Source organism: Caenorhabditis briggsae (assembly GCF_000004555.2).
Source record: "Caenorhabditis briggsae AF16 supercontig from assembly CB4, cb25.NA_098, whole genome shotgun sequence".
In the NCBI taxonomy this organism is placed as follows: Eukaryota; Metazoa; Nematoda; class Chromadorea; order Rhabditida; family Rhabditidae; genus Caenorhabditis; species Caenorhabditis briggsae.
Genome location: NW_025543348.1, coordinates 5,343 through 17,964, shown reverse-complemented (window position 1 = coordinate 17,964; position 12,622 = coordinate 5,343). Strand labels below are relative to the sequence as shown.

Genomic DNA, 12,622 nt, shown 5'->3' with positions numbered 1-12,622 from the left:
TTTTCCATGTAAGAAAGGCGCTATGATGCCGTGGCCTAGGTTTCTCACTGCGCGGGAATTCAAATCCTTTTTTTTTCAACGCAGTTTTTCGGGCATTTAGGATTTTTTTTCGAATTTTTTTGCAATAATATTAGGAAAATACATATTTTTTGAAACATTTTAAGGCAATTTTAAGGCATTTTTTGAAACATTTTAAGGCGTCCCCCTTTAATCGCCGATTCGAAAAAGAGCAGAACTTTCGAAAATTCCGATATAAATTCGATTGAAGCAAATCTGACACAAAATAATAATAATAAATCATTGAAATTCATTAAAAAATGAAATGTAAACAGAGTAAAAACTTATGAGAACAAAGGGAAAACGAGAAATACAACGACTTATTTTGAAGCATATGAAAATCCGAATACAATTGGGATCTACCGTAGTCTAAAGACGCATAATACAAGTTTTTCTGACCGTATAGGTTCTGTGCCTTTGAATTACAGTTATATATTTTTGTATTGAACAAAAATAGTCGCTTATCGCCGTTTTTCTGAATTTTTAGTAGCTATCCTTGTCATTTCGTTGAAAAAAAAACCTCAAATTTGAATGATTTTTCTATATTTAAGCAGAAATATCACACAGGAACATGCTGAAAATCAAAAATCAATGGAAAGTACTGTATTTTAAAGGAGCATAGGCAATTTTGTTCTTTTGGTTCTCACCACGCGTCTGTTAACTACAGTACGCCGGGCGGTGACTAAAACTTCGTTTTCGCCTATTTTCCGACGTTTTTCCTCGATTTTTTGCCAATTTTTCGGGTTTTTTCTCAAATTTTCTCGAGAAAATTGCAGAATAGAAATTTCAGCCGATAATTGAGCGAAAATGTCTGAGTTTTCCGTAAACTTCTTCTATTTCCTGGCAAAAATCAATGTTTAATTTTCAGAGTTCCAAAAATGGCTTCGAATATCGAAAACTTGGCCGAGAAAACGGCAAAATTATCGATTGACCCAATTTACGAAACGAATTGGTGTGATATGCCGGTGGAGGTCAAATTGGAGTGTATTGAAAGAATGGATTTCAAAGAAAGGTAAAAATTTAATAAAATTTTCCGGAAAGTTGAAAAATTCTTTCAGATTGTCGTTGAGATGCACCGCAAAGGCTGAAAAATCACTTGCCGATTCACAAAAAATGGATTTTTCCGAAGCCCTAATTTTCAGAAATTATATTACAGTCGCGTCTAATAAGACATCGTTGACTAAAATGTTCAAAGATGAGAAGATCTGGCTCAGTTTGATGCAATATGTTCTGAAGATTGGAGTATTTGACAAGATTTCCTTTCTTGTCGGCAATAAATTGAACAATTATATCGATGATTTTCTGACAAACTGTACTGAAATGATTTCTGCAAAAAACATAGATTTTGGAGATATCGATATGAAAACTGCAATCGTTATCCTCGAGAAATTGAAAGATGGCGTTGAATCGATTGGTTTCAATGCTCACAATCGAAGTTGGTTCTCTCTGGATGATGTTCTTCTACAGTCAAAAGTGAGATAATTTGAAGGAATAGCTAAAAATGGATTACTTTTTGCCACATTTTCAGGTCCAAAATGCGAGCTACTGCCAGATTAAAAACCTCATGTTTCTGGGATGCGTTCAGAAAGTTGCACAGGTAAAACTTCGATAATCTGAATACGGAAAGACATCATTTCATTTTCAGATGTGGATTGACAAAGACTCGAAAATCGGGACCACATTCCAAGTTTCAGTTGTCATTGTCATCAATGGCCCCTTTGGTTCTTTCGCCACGGATCTTGCTGATCGTATTGTGTAATTATTATTCGAAAAATCAATATTTCCATATTTTTTAATTTCAGTTCAAAAACTGAAAAAAGAATCAGAATTCGCACCAACAATCCAGATAAGCATATTCTTCTAGAGCGAGGAGGAGTGATCGAGCATATCCTTTCTCGCGAATTCTACCGTTTGATAGTGATTTCCGCTGAAATGAAGGAATCTGAATACGACGACGATTGCGAAGTGTGGATGCGCAGAATGCAGCCGGAGCAGTTTTTCGACCCGGATTCCGACGATTCACGCTATGACGATTACTACGGTTATGACGATTACTACGACAGAGATTACGATGATAACGAAGATATTTTCGGACGCCATGTTGATGATATCGATGAGGATTGGCATGGAAACTACTACATGTAGAAGTGTTTCGAATCGTTTTCTTGCTACGTTACTTGTTGAATAAACTCGTTGAAAAACTTGTCAGTTTCAGTAGTATATAATTGTCCTTTCTAGAACACTTTTGGGCCCGCCTCTAATTATTACCACTTTTGTCAAAATTTGATATCAATATCCAAGGATAACCCAATTAATCAATCAAAAACGACCTTTTAAAATGACCCCCTATTTTCCCGAAAATTCCTCGGGCCCTCCATCAGATCGTCAGCGCTCCTTTAGCGCTCTGTCAGATTATCGTCGGCTCTCCGTCAGCCTATTGCCACCTCTCCACCACGGTTATATCCTCCAGTATACCTCAAGTCTCTCCACTACGGATTCTTAACACCTTAAGACTCTCTACCACGAGTTTATCACTTACCCAGTTTGTCTTAACTTTGGACGATTATCTAGCACCTGGGGGACGTTCAGTATCTTGATACCTAGCCATGAACCCCAAACATGGCGACTGTATGCATGCCTACAATCTTAACTTTGTGCGATTATTCAGAACTGGGGGACGTTCAGTGTTGCCAGCCGCTTCACTAGAGAGTGAATTTGACAACACCTTAGCCATGAACCCCAAACATGGCGTCTGCACGCGAGCAGCTTAACTTACGTTCAATGAGTAGAGGAAGAGTTCCTGAGAAGTTGCATTATTTTTTTTTGAGCAGGCTTTTTTTATTTTTAGAGAAGTTTTTTTGAAGAAGATTTTTAAACAAGAGAAATTAGGGGGCGTGTCCAAATCTTGTTCGGTTCATAGTTAGTGACGTAAAGGGGTTCACCTGCTACCACGGAAATGTGGAGCTGAGCAATGAACTGCCTTATTGGTGTTAAAGGGATTCACCCGCTACCACGGAAATGTGGAGCTGGGCAGTGAATTGCCTTTGGAGGGATCCGCCCGCTATCACGGAAGTGTGAAGCAGGGCAGCGGACTGCCTCGAACACAAGAAGTTGTCAAAAACGAGAACCGAACTCGAGTGGAACAGGGTCATGGCAAATTCTCTTACCACCTGAGCCACACGCCCTTATCAGTATGCACACCATATTCAATATAAGACATGCCTAGGCACCGCAAAAAAAGGGGAGAAAGTCAGTACATGGAGGTCTGGTACAAAAGGGTCTGTAACTCGGGATTGAATAAAGATTTTTCGCTGAAATTTTGGGAACAGACTTCTATAAGATGGGAGAAGACAATCCAACAATAAAAACTGTGAAAAGTCTATTATGAAAATTTTGTTGTGGTGCCTAGACATGCCTCGTTATCACTGTTTCCAAGAGCACAAACTACAAAATGGGCAGAGTTCACAAGACACAATAACTGCTCAATGTAAATGCTCTCAGAGTTCAGGAAAAAATTGAGACCATTAACAGATGTAGATATCTTAAAATTAACAAAGGATTTACATATTAAAAATTTTAGAGGGGTATATATGCGCGATAGTCTTCCTGATGAACCGCAAAAAAATGAAGTTGCCATCGTAAATCTTGATAATAAGGAAGGCAAGGGAACTCATTGGGTTTGTTATAAGAAGGATATGCACAATCTATATTATTTCGACTCTTTTGGTCTGGACCCTCCCGACGAATTAGTCAGATATTTGAAACAAAACAGCCAAGATTCCCAAATCACACTTTCCACCTTTCAAATTCAAAACTTTGATACTCATCATTGTGGCTATTATTGCCTACTTTTATTGAAACTGTTGGAAAAATATGATTTCAAGAATGTCATAATAAATTTGATTTAAAAGTTTTCAAAATAACATTTTATGTTGAAAAATTATGTAATAAATGAACTTCAATCAATCTCAGTTATTTGAATCTCCGCGCAATATAATTGTCTTAGGAAACACAGGAAGTGGTAAATCATCCTTTGTTAGACATGTTATTTATCAAGAATTTTTAGCTGGAAGGGGTTTTGACTATATCTTTTTAATCTGTGCTACAAAAACGGAAACAGAAGAAAATGATTCATGTAATATAGTTTTCAAAAACCATCGCATAGTAATTGATGATAAATATCCAGTGGATGAGATGATAAACAATTTCAAAACATGGGGCGAAGAAAACGTAAAAAAGAGTAAGCTAGACGGCAAACCCATTCCTAAAGTATTAATTTTATATGATGATGTTTCTAAATTCTTAAAAAATAAGATGAAAGGATTTGGGGATATCAGTAGACATTTTAATATGTGGAATATGTTTTTGGTTCATAGAACAACATATCTTGATGCTGATACTAGAGGATCATGTAGAGTTTGGATTTTCTTATCTACAACCGATCAAAACATAGATTCATTTGTATCCAAGTATGTCGATAATAATAATTTCGATGAATGTGTGTTAATATATGATACAACAGCACATGGTAGTAAAAATGAACAGATTTCTTATTTAAGAAAATCTGACATAAAATTGAATTATAATTCTGATATTGTTTTAAACAAAACATCGGGAATTGATAAAGAAATGGCTGCTAACTTTTTCTATAATCCTGAAGCCATCGACACTACTGGATTTAATGAAGAAGATTTTGCAAGATGGAAATTATTTCTAGCACGCTTCAAAGCACTTAATCTTAAAATTAAACTAAAAGATCTTCTTCAACGACCTGATGAGAAATCTTCGATTCCAATAGAACGGAAGACATTAATAGAACGCGAAAAACCATTTGATAGTCGGATGAATTTCATAAGACCTAATGTGAATTTTCGATTCCAGAAGAAGAAGCTTCAACTTCTAGTGAAGAAAAAATAAATGCTGATTCTCCATCAGAATACGAATCGGAAACAGATGATCGTTCTTCAGTTGAATCGATAAGTGAAATATTGAGTAGGATTCACAACTAATTTTTGATTCGATAGTGTCCAAAAGCTAGGGAGTTTATGTTATCTACAAAATATCTTTTAGTCTCCTTATCCTTACCAATTATATTATTTAAGACAACTTTATTTTGTCTTACACTACTAATTTCATGTTTGCTGGAGGAAATAAGCGTTTGCTGTTTTCTTTCAATCGTTCTATTTTCTAAACAATTTTTATAATCATTGAAAGTTATTTCCTTTTTGACTACAGACTTTTTTATTCCTTTATTCTTCTTTTGTTCTGATCCATCATCAATTTTGAAAGCATATTGCTTAGGTCTGAAGGCAACAATCTCAGTCATTATTTTGCCATTCAACTCATCTTTGAACTTACCAATTACTTTTTTGTTCTCAATACTATACAGCTTATTGTCTGTAGGATAATCCGAGAAATCAAAATGTTCCTTCATAGACTGCATATCTTCATAAACATCATCAGTTTTAATTTCATAGATATAAGAATCAGTGTCTTGATAACACAATCTCAAATTCGAAGAATATTTTGGAAGCATAACATCGTAATGAAACTCGTACATGAGATACTTACTTAAATCCAGAATAGACATCCCAACATAAATAGGCTTGTCTAATTTAATACTTTTCTGAGTCATTTCCACTAAAATCAAATTGTTGTTCACAATATGTCTCTGTTTGAAATTATTGCTACCAGCCAGTTTCATAACTTTATCCATATCTGTCACTACTTTAACATCCACTCTATGTCTAACGTTCTCCATAGTTTTACCAAATACAGAATTGTTCATTAGCTTGAAAAAGTCTTTCTCAAATTCGTTCTTTGCTTTCTTTCTCAAGTTGGTATTTAGTTCTTATAAGAGGCAAGCCAATCGCTTTCTTTGAAAGTAACTACACGATGAATTTTCTTTAACACCAAACCCTGCTGAATAGCTTGCAAAAGGTTTTTATAATGAATCACATAATTTCTCTTTGGACTAAAATCATTGATTAATTTATTGGTAGATCCAACTCGTTTATTCTCTGAACAAAATGGTAAATCGTTGTGTTTGTCATGTAGACTATCGGGATAATCTAAATCAACTTCAAGTATACATCCCTTTCCTTGAGAATTAAGATTTTCTATCATTTCCATACTGAAATCTGCAGCATTTATAAATTCAAATTCATCATAAGGCAATTTTTGACTCATTGCCCATCCATATAAGTTATTTGCATCTAAATAGAGTAAGTATTTTGAGATTTCTGCTGGATTATAATTAGACATATACTTATTGTTAGCTTTAGAATATCTGAGCATAGCATTGCACATTCCCCCTCGAATACCTTTCTCAATTAAGTTATACATTTCAACATCCTTGATAGTCTGTAGCTTAACACCAGTCTTGTATAGCATTGCATCCCAAGCTAATCCTGGAGATGTATAATACCAACACGGATCTAGTTTATATTCTTTGAGAGACACATTTCTAAAAGTTTCAAAAACATCTGCTAATAGTAAAACATCGTTAATCATATAAGTTCTAGTGTAGTCTTCTAAAGTTTGACAACTCATATTCTTCCACACTTGCTGGGCGTATTCGTAACTCTCATTGCTAATTGTTTCTCCGGATAAACTGTTATAGAAGTCTTCAATCGGAGGAAGTTCCGTATTAGAATATTTTTTAAAGGAATCCATAAAATCATATGGGTAGATACCTTTTCGCCTCATTAGATGGAACAAATGTTCGTTATTGTAATACTTTTTTGTGATAATGCATTCATCATCCTCTAAATTACCACTGAGATAGTCCAAACTGGAAGGCATGAACCCCAAACTATCTAGGAATCTTATTTCATATTTTTTACGATCTTTATCATGCAAATGATAGCTAAAACTTATAAACTTTTCAATGTTAGCCGAGATGCTTTTAATTTCTACACCTCGCTCCTTTAGTAATTCACTCGACTTGTCATCACTGATAATCAGATGAGAATCGTATCCTTTTAGATTATGGAAGAATACTGGTATAAAATTATTTCTACATTTCAACAAGTTACATGCATTGCAAAGAGGTCCTCTGTATAATCCAGTCCAATGATCGTGATCTCTAACTTTATCCCCGCAAAACTTATTTCCACAGGCGGGGCATGATTCACAACTATGGAAAGACTCAACTTCTTCAAAGGTCAATTTTTGCATTCTCATGTCAGCGATGCTTAAGAGTTTTTCACCTACTTCTAGAATATATTCATTAAACTTTAAAATTGTGTCGTAGCCAATATAGCTTTTCATGTCATAGATAGTATTAGTGAAGGAATCGACAACGACTACACAGAAGGCAGAAGCCACATGTTTGCCAAAATTTTCATTCCATGACTCGCTGGGTGAACGGCTCACATTATCAATTTTATAAATAACAGATTCAAAATCAGCATAACAAACATATCTCTGTTTTTGAGTTTTCTGAATTCCATCGAACTCAATATAATCTTTCGAAGGTTTGATCATTTGGAGTGGAGAATTATTCATACAGTCACTCAAATGGTTTTCGTATTTTTCTTCACTGTAAAAGTTATTATGACATCTAATACAAAATTTGTTACTTCTGCTATTCTGCGTATTCATTAATCTATCTATGTTTTTGATCAAGCAATAGTGTCCTTCTCCAGAATTGTCGGTGACTAACAAAAGATTAACTACTCTATCTACGTCTACATTAACCTTCTTAGAAACTTTATAGGAATTTATTTTTTCATCATCTTCAACATTATGAACCAGAATATTAATAGCCAAGTTGTTTCTTTTCTCAAATTTATCCACATCTTTAACCTGGAAAGGAAATTCAAAACCATCAAAGTTAACCTTCGAAATATGATCTTTATAATTACTGATCCTAGCAGGATTGTGTTCTACGGGAAATAAGTGTGCTAAAATACACCACATAAAACATTTATTGTCTTTGTTCTGTATATTTATTACTGCTTTTTTATTTTTAATCCAATCAGGTAGTTCTATATACTTTGATCCTGATAATGGTCTGATTCTTGTCTGATACATTCTTAACCCTATGATTCTATTTAGTCTGAAACCAGATCCTCTACCTTGATGTTGTTGAAGTCTATTTATCAAATCTAATTTCACTGTTTCGTAAAACGATTTCCTGTTCTCTCCTTTATGTAATGCCTTACTAGTCGTAGTCAAATGATCTAAACGAGCTTCCTCTGTTCCTTCTTTTTTCATTTCACATGTTAAAGAGAAATATATTTTTACACTACTATCCTTATAAATGTCTTTAAAGACGTCACTTTCCTTTTTATTTAGGAACGATTGAATATTATTAGAGTTTCCTGTGTGGATAGTATCCCTCAAAACATCGCCAACTTCTTTGTATTCACTAAAAACAGTTTTATCAAAAGGAAACAACTTTCTCAATTGATAATTCGATTCCCTATTGATAGCATCTTGGTTTTCTTGATTTTGTTGGTCAGATAATCTCTCGAGTTCTTTTAAGATATCTTCTTTTTTCATAGCTCTAATGTTCGCCTTGTTCATTGTTTTCTTAGAGCCTAGAACAGCTCGTAGTTGATCCCTGGTTAGTTTACTGTAATCTTCTACTTCCATTTATTAGCTAAAAATACTCACGATTATTTTAATATACTTTTTAACTAATAAATGCACTCGATTCTCGAAATTTATGACCCTAAAAAGAGAAACGACATAGTTCAGAGCTATTTGAAAAACCGAAAAGAGCACAAAGTTAAAAACCTACAAGAGCGTTCAGACTTGGAACATATAGAAGATCATAGAATAGATGTATTTAAACCAATTTTAGAATCAAATAAAAAGCTTCAAGAAGAAATAATTGATGAGAAAAACAAAATAGTTGAAACTTTGAACAACTTCAAACCTCTTTCTCAACATTCAATAGGTACACCGACAATAAAACAAAAGAGTCTTATTAAACAACCATCAGTGCATTTACCGAAAGAAATTTTACCTAGTTCATCTTCCCCTCTTGTAGTTAGTAGTCTAATTGTTAGTTATCTTCAAGACAACTCCGATAGAAGTAATGCTGGCTATTCTGTTAAGTTTGACAAAGATGAAAAAAAGTATACTATCGGTAACAAAGATATTACGTTTACCCAGAACATGATCAAGATTAACAATGATGAGTACACTGCAACTGAAGGATTAATGGAGCTCTTAACCAAAAAGTCCCCCAACTTGAAAAAGATTGACGCAGAAGATACAAAAAATTACCAAACAATATTATTATGCTCTAATGGCTTGTATCAGGGGTTTGATAAAAGTAGCAAAAGGTATAATTCCGATTCAAGTGACAAGTGGGCGTTTATAAAAGCTAACTATTTTGTTGCAAAAACTTCTACAACAACATCAGGCAGTTCTATTTCATTCATTCCATCGAATACTAATTCTCTAATCGACTCCTTGAGACTATCCATTGCTTCATTTCAGGCTGGTAACAATGGGGAATATAATAAGATCAATGCCATTCTAGATGAACTAGTGAAACAGAAAAAGATTAAAAAGAAAGACTTGGGAGTAATTTACTTGAATATTGGATTGTAGAATTCAGTAGTAGATTTGATTTAGTGTTTTACAATCTTACATATACCAACACAAGCTTACATATTTATACAGTTTGTTACATAATCTTACACTTATTTTTTCTATACCAACACAATCTTACATATTTTTATGGTTTTTTTTACATACTCTTTTACTTATTTTTTCACACTATTTAAATGTCTCAAAAGGTTGTACTGGCTAGAATGTATATAAGTGACCAAGACAAGTCTCCTCTCAGAATTAACAAGAGAAAATGGGTTTTGCAACATAACTTTACTAGAACAACTTTATACGATGGATTAAAAGAGTTAGCAAAAGAGATGGATGTTAGTAAATACTGTTCAAATAAGAACAACCCATCCCCTCAACCTCATGCAGAAGTTAAGCTAAAGATTGCCTCTGAACATAAACTTTCGAATATTGAAAGAAACTCCAATAAAATAAATCTTTTATCACCATTATATTTACCTAGCTTTAAGTCGGAAATTAGTTCAACACCTGTCTGTTGACTTTAGCAAAAAAATTTATTATTTTTATTTTTATAGTATGGTTTGCTATATAAATGAGTAACACAAGAACGTTGAATGATATTCAAACAAGTGATCATAGAAGAATGAAAAAGAAACCATTTAGTGGTGTGGGAAAATCAGTTAGGGGTAGTGAAACTGGAACTATAACTATAACTGAAGAAGATTTTAGAGATGTAGGACTAAAGCAGGCCATCAGTATCCTAGGAGGTGTTGAAAAATGTTTAGACATTGTCGAAGGTGTTTGTAATTATACTCCAGAGCATTTGAATAATATGAGTCAGGCATGTGCTTATTATGCTAACGAATTAATAAATATCGCTAACGAGATTAAATCTATAGAAAACTGTTCTCATAAAAATAATTTGAAGATCAAACTTTTTGCTACATATCAACAGCTTCTGCTGGAGTCTAATATAGATGAAAGACATAATAACCACGAATTGAAAAAACAAGTTCACCGTCTACAACAGTTAGTAATAAAAAACGAAAGTGTTGAAAACCGCGGAAAAGCTTTGCAAAAACTCATTGCAGAGGCAGAAAAACATGAAATCGAAGCGAAACAACGTCAAACTAGATCAAACCCTTCGGATTTTTTTCCCTGTTAAAAAGTTCACAGCTGGTCAGATGGAAAATATAATGACATGTGCAAGAGTACAAAAGGATATTCGAAAAAAACTGAAAGACAATATTAAACAAAAAATCTATGCTAAAACAATACGTGTAAAGCTACCAAGTAAGGAGGAACGCGTGGGGTTACGAATAGTAAAAAAATTAGATGGGCGTTCAACAGTTGATCTTGATACGTTCCAGTGTATCATTGAACATAAAGAGTTCCTAGGTTTCCGAATAAAGACGATAAATAAATACATTAAGAATTTAATGCGCGTCTAAGTTGTTCTCTATCACAACCACCACCTAACTGAAAGTCGGGAATATCTCGATTTATTTTCGTTCGAGTCCTATCAGGAAAGTTTGAACTATTTGTTGGGAAGTCTCTAAGATTTTTACGATTTATTCTCATCTTTCTCCTATGTTCTTCCTCGCGTAATTTTTTATTATTAAGTTCATCTATTTTTCTAGTTTTATTAAATCTATTAGTTTTCCTAGTCATTTTGATTTCAATAACACTATTTGGATAAAGTTTGCAAAAAGGTTTATCATTGCAATAAATATATATAGGCTGAGAACCAGCATAGAATCTGGTTTTAAAATTCTTGTCTATGTCTTCGTATAATTCATCTTCACAGAAAAATGAATGTTTTTTAATAGTTTTCATCACTATAAATGTGTCAGATAGAAAACGGTCCGATGATAGGAAGTAGAAACGTTTGGATCTTTCTTGAGCCAGTTTTTCCCTAAGTTTTTATAGGCAGCTAGGTGTTTGACTCGACATTCATCATCACACGTATGTTGATGCAAATACATATGTTGTCTATGTGGTCTATATATAAACTTAGTCATTTATTATGTTATCAGCCCGGTGGCTGGTGCACCTTCAGCGTGACTTAATCAATCATCCGGATGTCCTATTCTATGCTCGCAATCTTTAAAAAATGGATGTTTTTTCTAGCATACATATACAAATCCGTTTTCCGTATTCCGTTTTCCGTTTTCCGTTTTACTTAGCAAAACGGAATAAAACATGTACTTCGATTAGTAAAACGGAAAACGGAAAACGGAAAACGGAATACGGAAAACGGAAAACGGATTTTTATATGTTCGCCAGGAAAAACATGTCTAAAATGTGTTCAGAGGACAAAGAAGTACTTCAACATCTTTCTAAACTTTCCGTTGTCCGAGTCGCTAGTCTTATCAATAGTAAAAAAGTTATGTTTTTCTTTCCAAATTTCTGTAACCATCTCTAAAAATGTGGGTTTATCCACTTCACCACAGTGATCCCGATAGATATATTCTAAATTCATTTTATCCTGAGAAAAAACGATGAAAAAGTTGGCGTTCTCCCTAATAGTATTTTTCGGTAGTTTTATATAATTTTGTGAATGTAAAAGCAATCAATGTTGTTATGTCTACCTCGAGTGTAATACTGTTCTATTTTATTCTGTTTTTCGAGCATTAAATCATCGAATATTATCAACGTTTTTCTATTTGGGTCTATAGAGCTTGGATCTGGAATGTCATCACAGTTTTCAGAAATGTGTATAGAAATTTCCTTATTTTCTTTTTTGTCAACCATAAAATTTTGCGTTCGAAAACATTCTCTGATTTCTTTTTTACTCAAACCATTCGCAAAACCGTTGATAAGTGCTTGATAGCATGGCTGGAAAAGAGTGGTAGAGAATATGTACAAGTTATCATAATCTAAATAATCTTCTCCACAGTATTCATCTAATAATAAGTTCATTAAAAGATTAGTTTTGCCACACCCAGACTTTCCTATTATACAAGCTCTTATTGAACTAGGAAGAAGAGGATTGTTGTTTCTTTTAGAATAAAAATTTTTAACT

General features: G+C 33.7%; 5 protein-coding genes across 5 annotated transcripts; 4 read left to right on the top strand and 1 right to left on the bottom strand.

Moving 5' to 3' along the window:
* Nucleotides 1-935: 935 nt before the first annotated feature.
* Nucleotides 936-2,202, top strand: CBG24112 (the record flags this gene model as incomplete). The annotated part of the gene is made up of 5 exons (XM_045240988.1): nucleotides 936-1,069; nucleotides 1,116-1,530; nucleotides 1,586-1,654; nucleotides 1,703-1,810; nucleotides 2,044-2,202. The coding sequence occupies 5 exons, from the start codon at nucleotides 936-938 to the stop codon at nucleotides 2,200-2,202; spliced, it is 885 nt and encodes a 294-aa protein (XP_045091257.1).
* Nucleotides 2,203-4,008: 1,806 nt separating this feature from the next.
* Nucleotides 4,009-4,974, top strand: CBG24111 (the record flags this gene model as incomplete). The annotated part of the gene is made up of 2 exons (XM_002648044.1): nucleotides 4,009-4,078; nucleotides 4,124-4,974. The coding sequence occupies 2 exons, from the start codon at nucleotides 4,009-4,011 to the stop codon at nucleotides 4,972-4,974; spliced, it is 921 nt and encodes a 306-aa protein (XP_002648090.1).
* Nucleotides 4,975-5,062: 88 nt separating this feature from the next.
* CBG24110 lies at nucleotides 5,063-8,658 on the bottom strand (the record flags this gene model as incomplete). The annotated part of the gene is made up of 2 exons (XM_045240987.1): nucleotides 5,063-5,293; nucleotides 5,971-8,658. The coding sequence occupies 2 exons, from the start codon at nucleotides 8,656-8,658 to the stop codon at nucleotides 5,063-5,065; spliced, it is 2,919 nt and encodes a 972-aa protein (XP_045091256.1).
* A 51-nt stretch (nucleotides 8,659-8,709) lies between these two features.
* CBG24109 lies at nucleotides 8,710-9,627 on the top strand (the record flags this gene model as incomplete). Its single annotated transcript, XM_002648042.1, has 1 exon — nucleotides 8,710-9,627. One exon carries the CDS (start codon nucleotides 8,710-8,712, stop codon nucleotides 9,625-9,627), a length of 918 nt encoding a protein of 305 aa, XP_002648088.1.
* Nucleotides 9,628-10,240: 613 nt separating this feature from the next.
* On the top strand, nucleotides 10,241-10,762 carry CBG24108 (the record flags this gene model as incomplete). Its single annotated transcript, XM_002648041.1, has 1 exon — nucleotides 10,241-10,762. The coding sequence occupies one exon, from the start codon at nucleotides 10,241-10,243 to the stop codon at nucleotides 10,760-10,762; it is 522 nt and encodes a 173-aa protein (XP_002648087.1).
* Nucleotides 10,763-12,622: the final 1,860 nt, after the last annotated feature.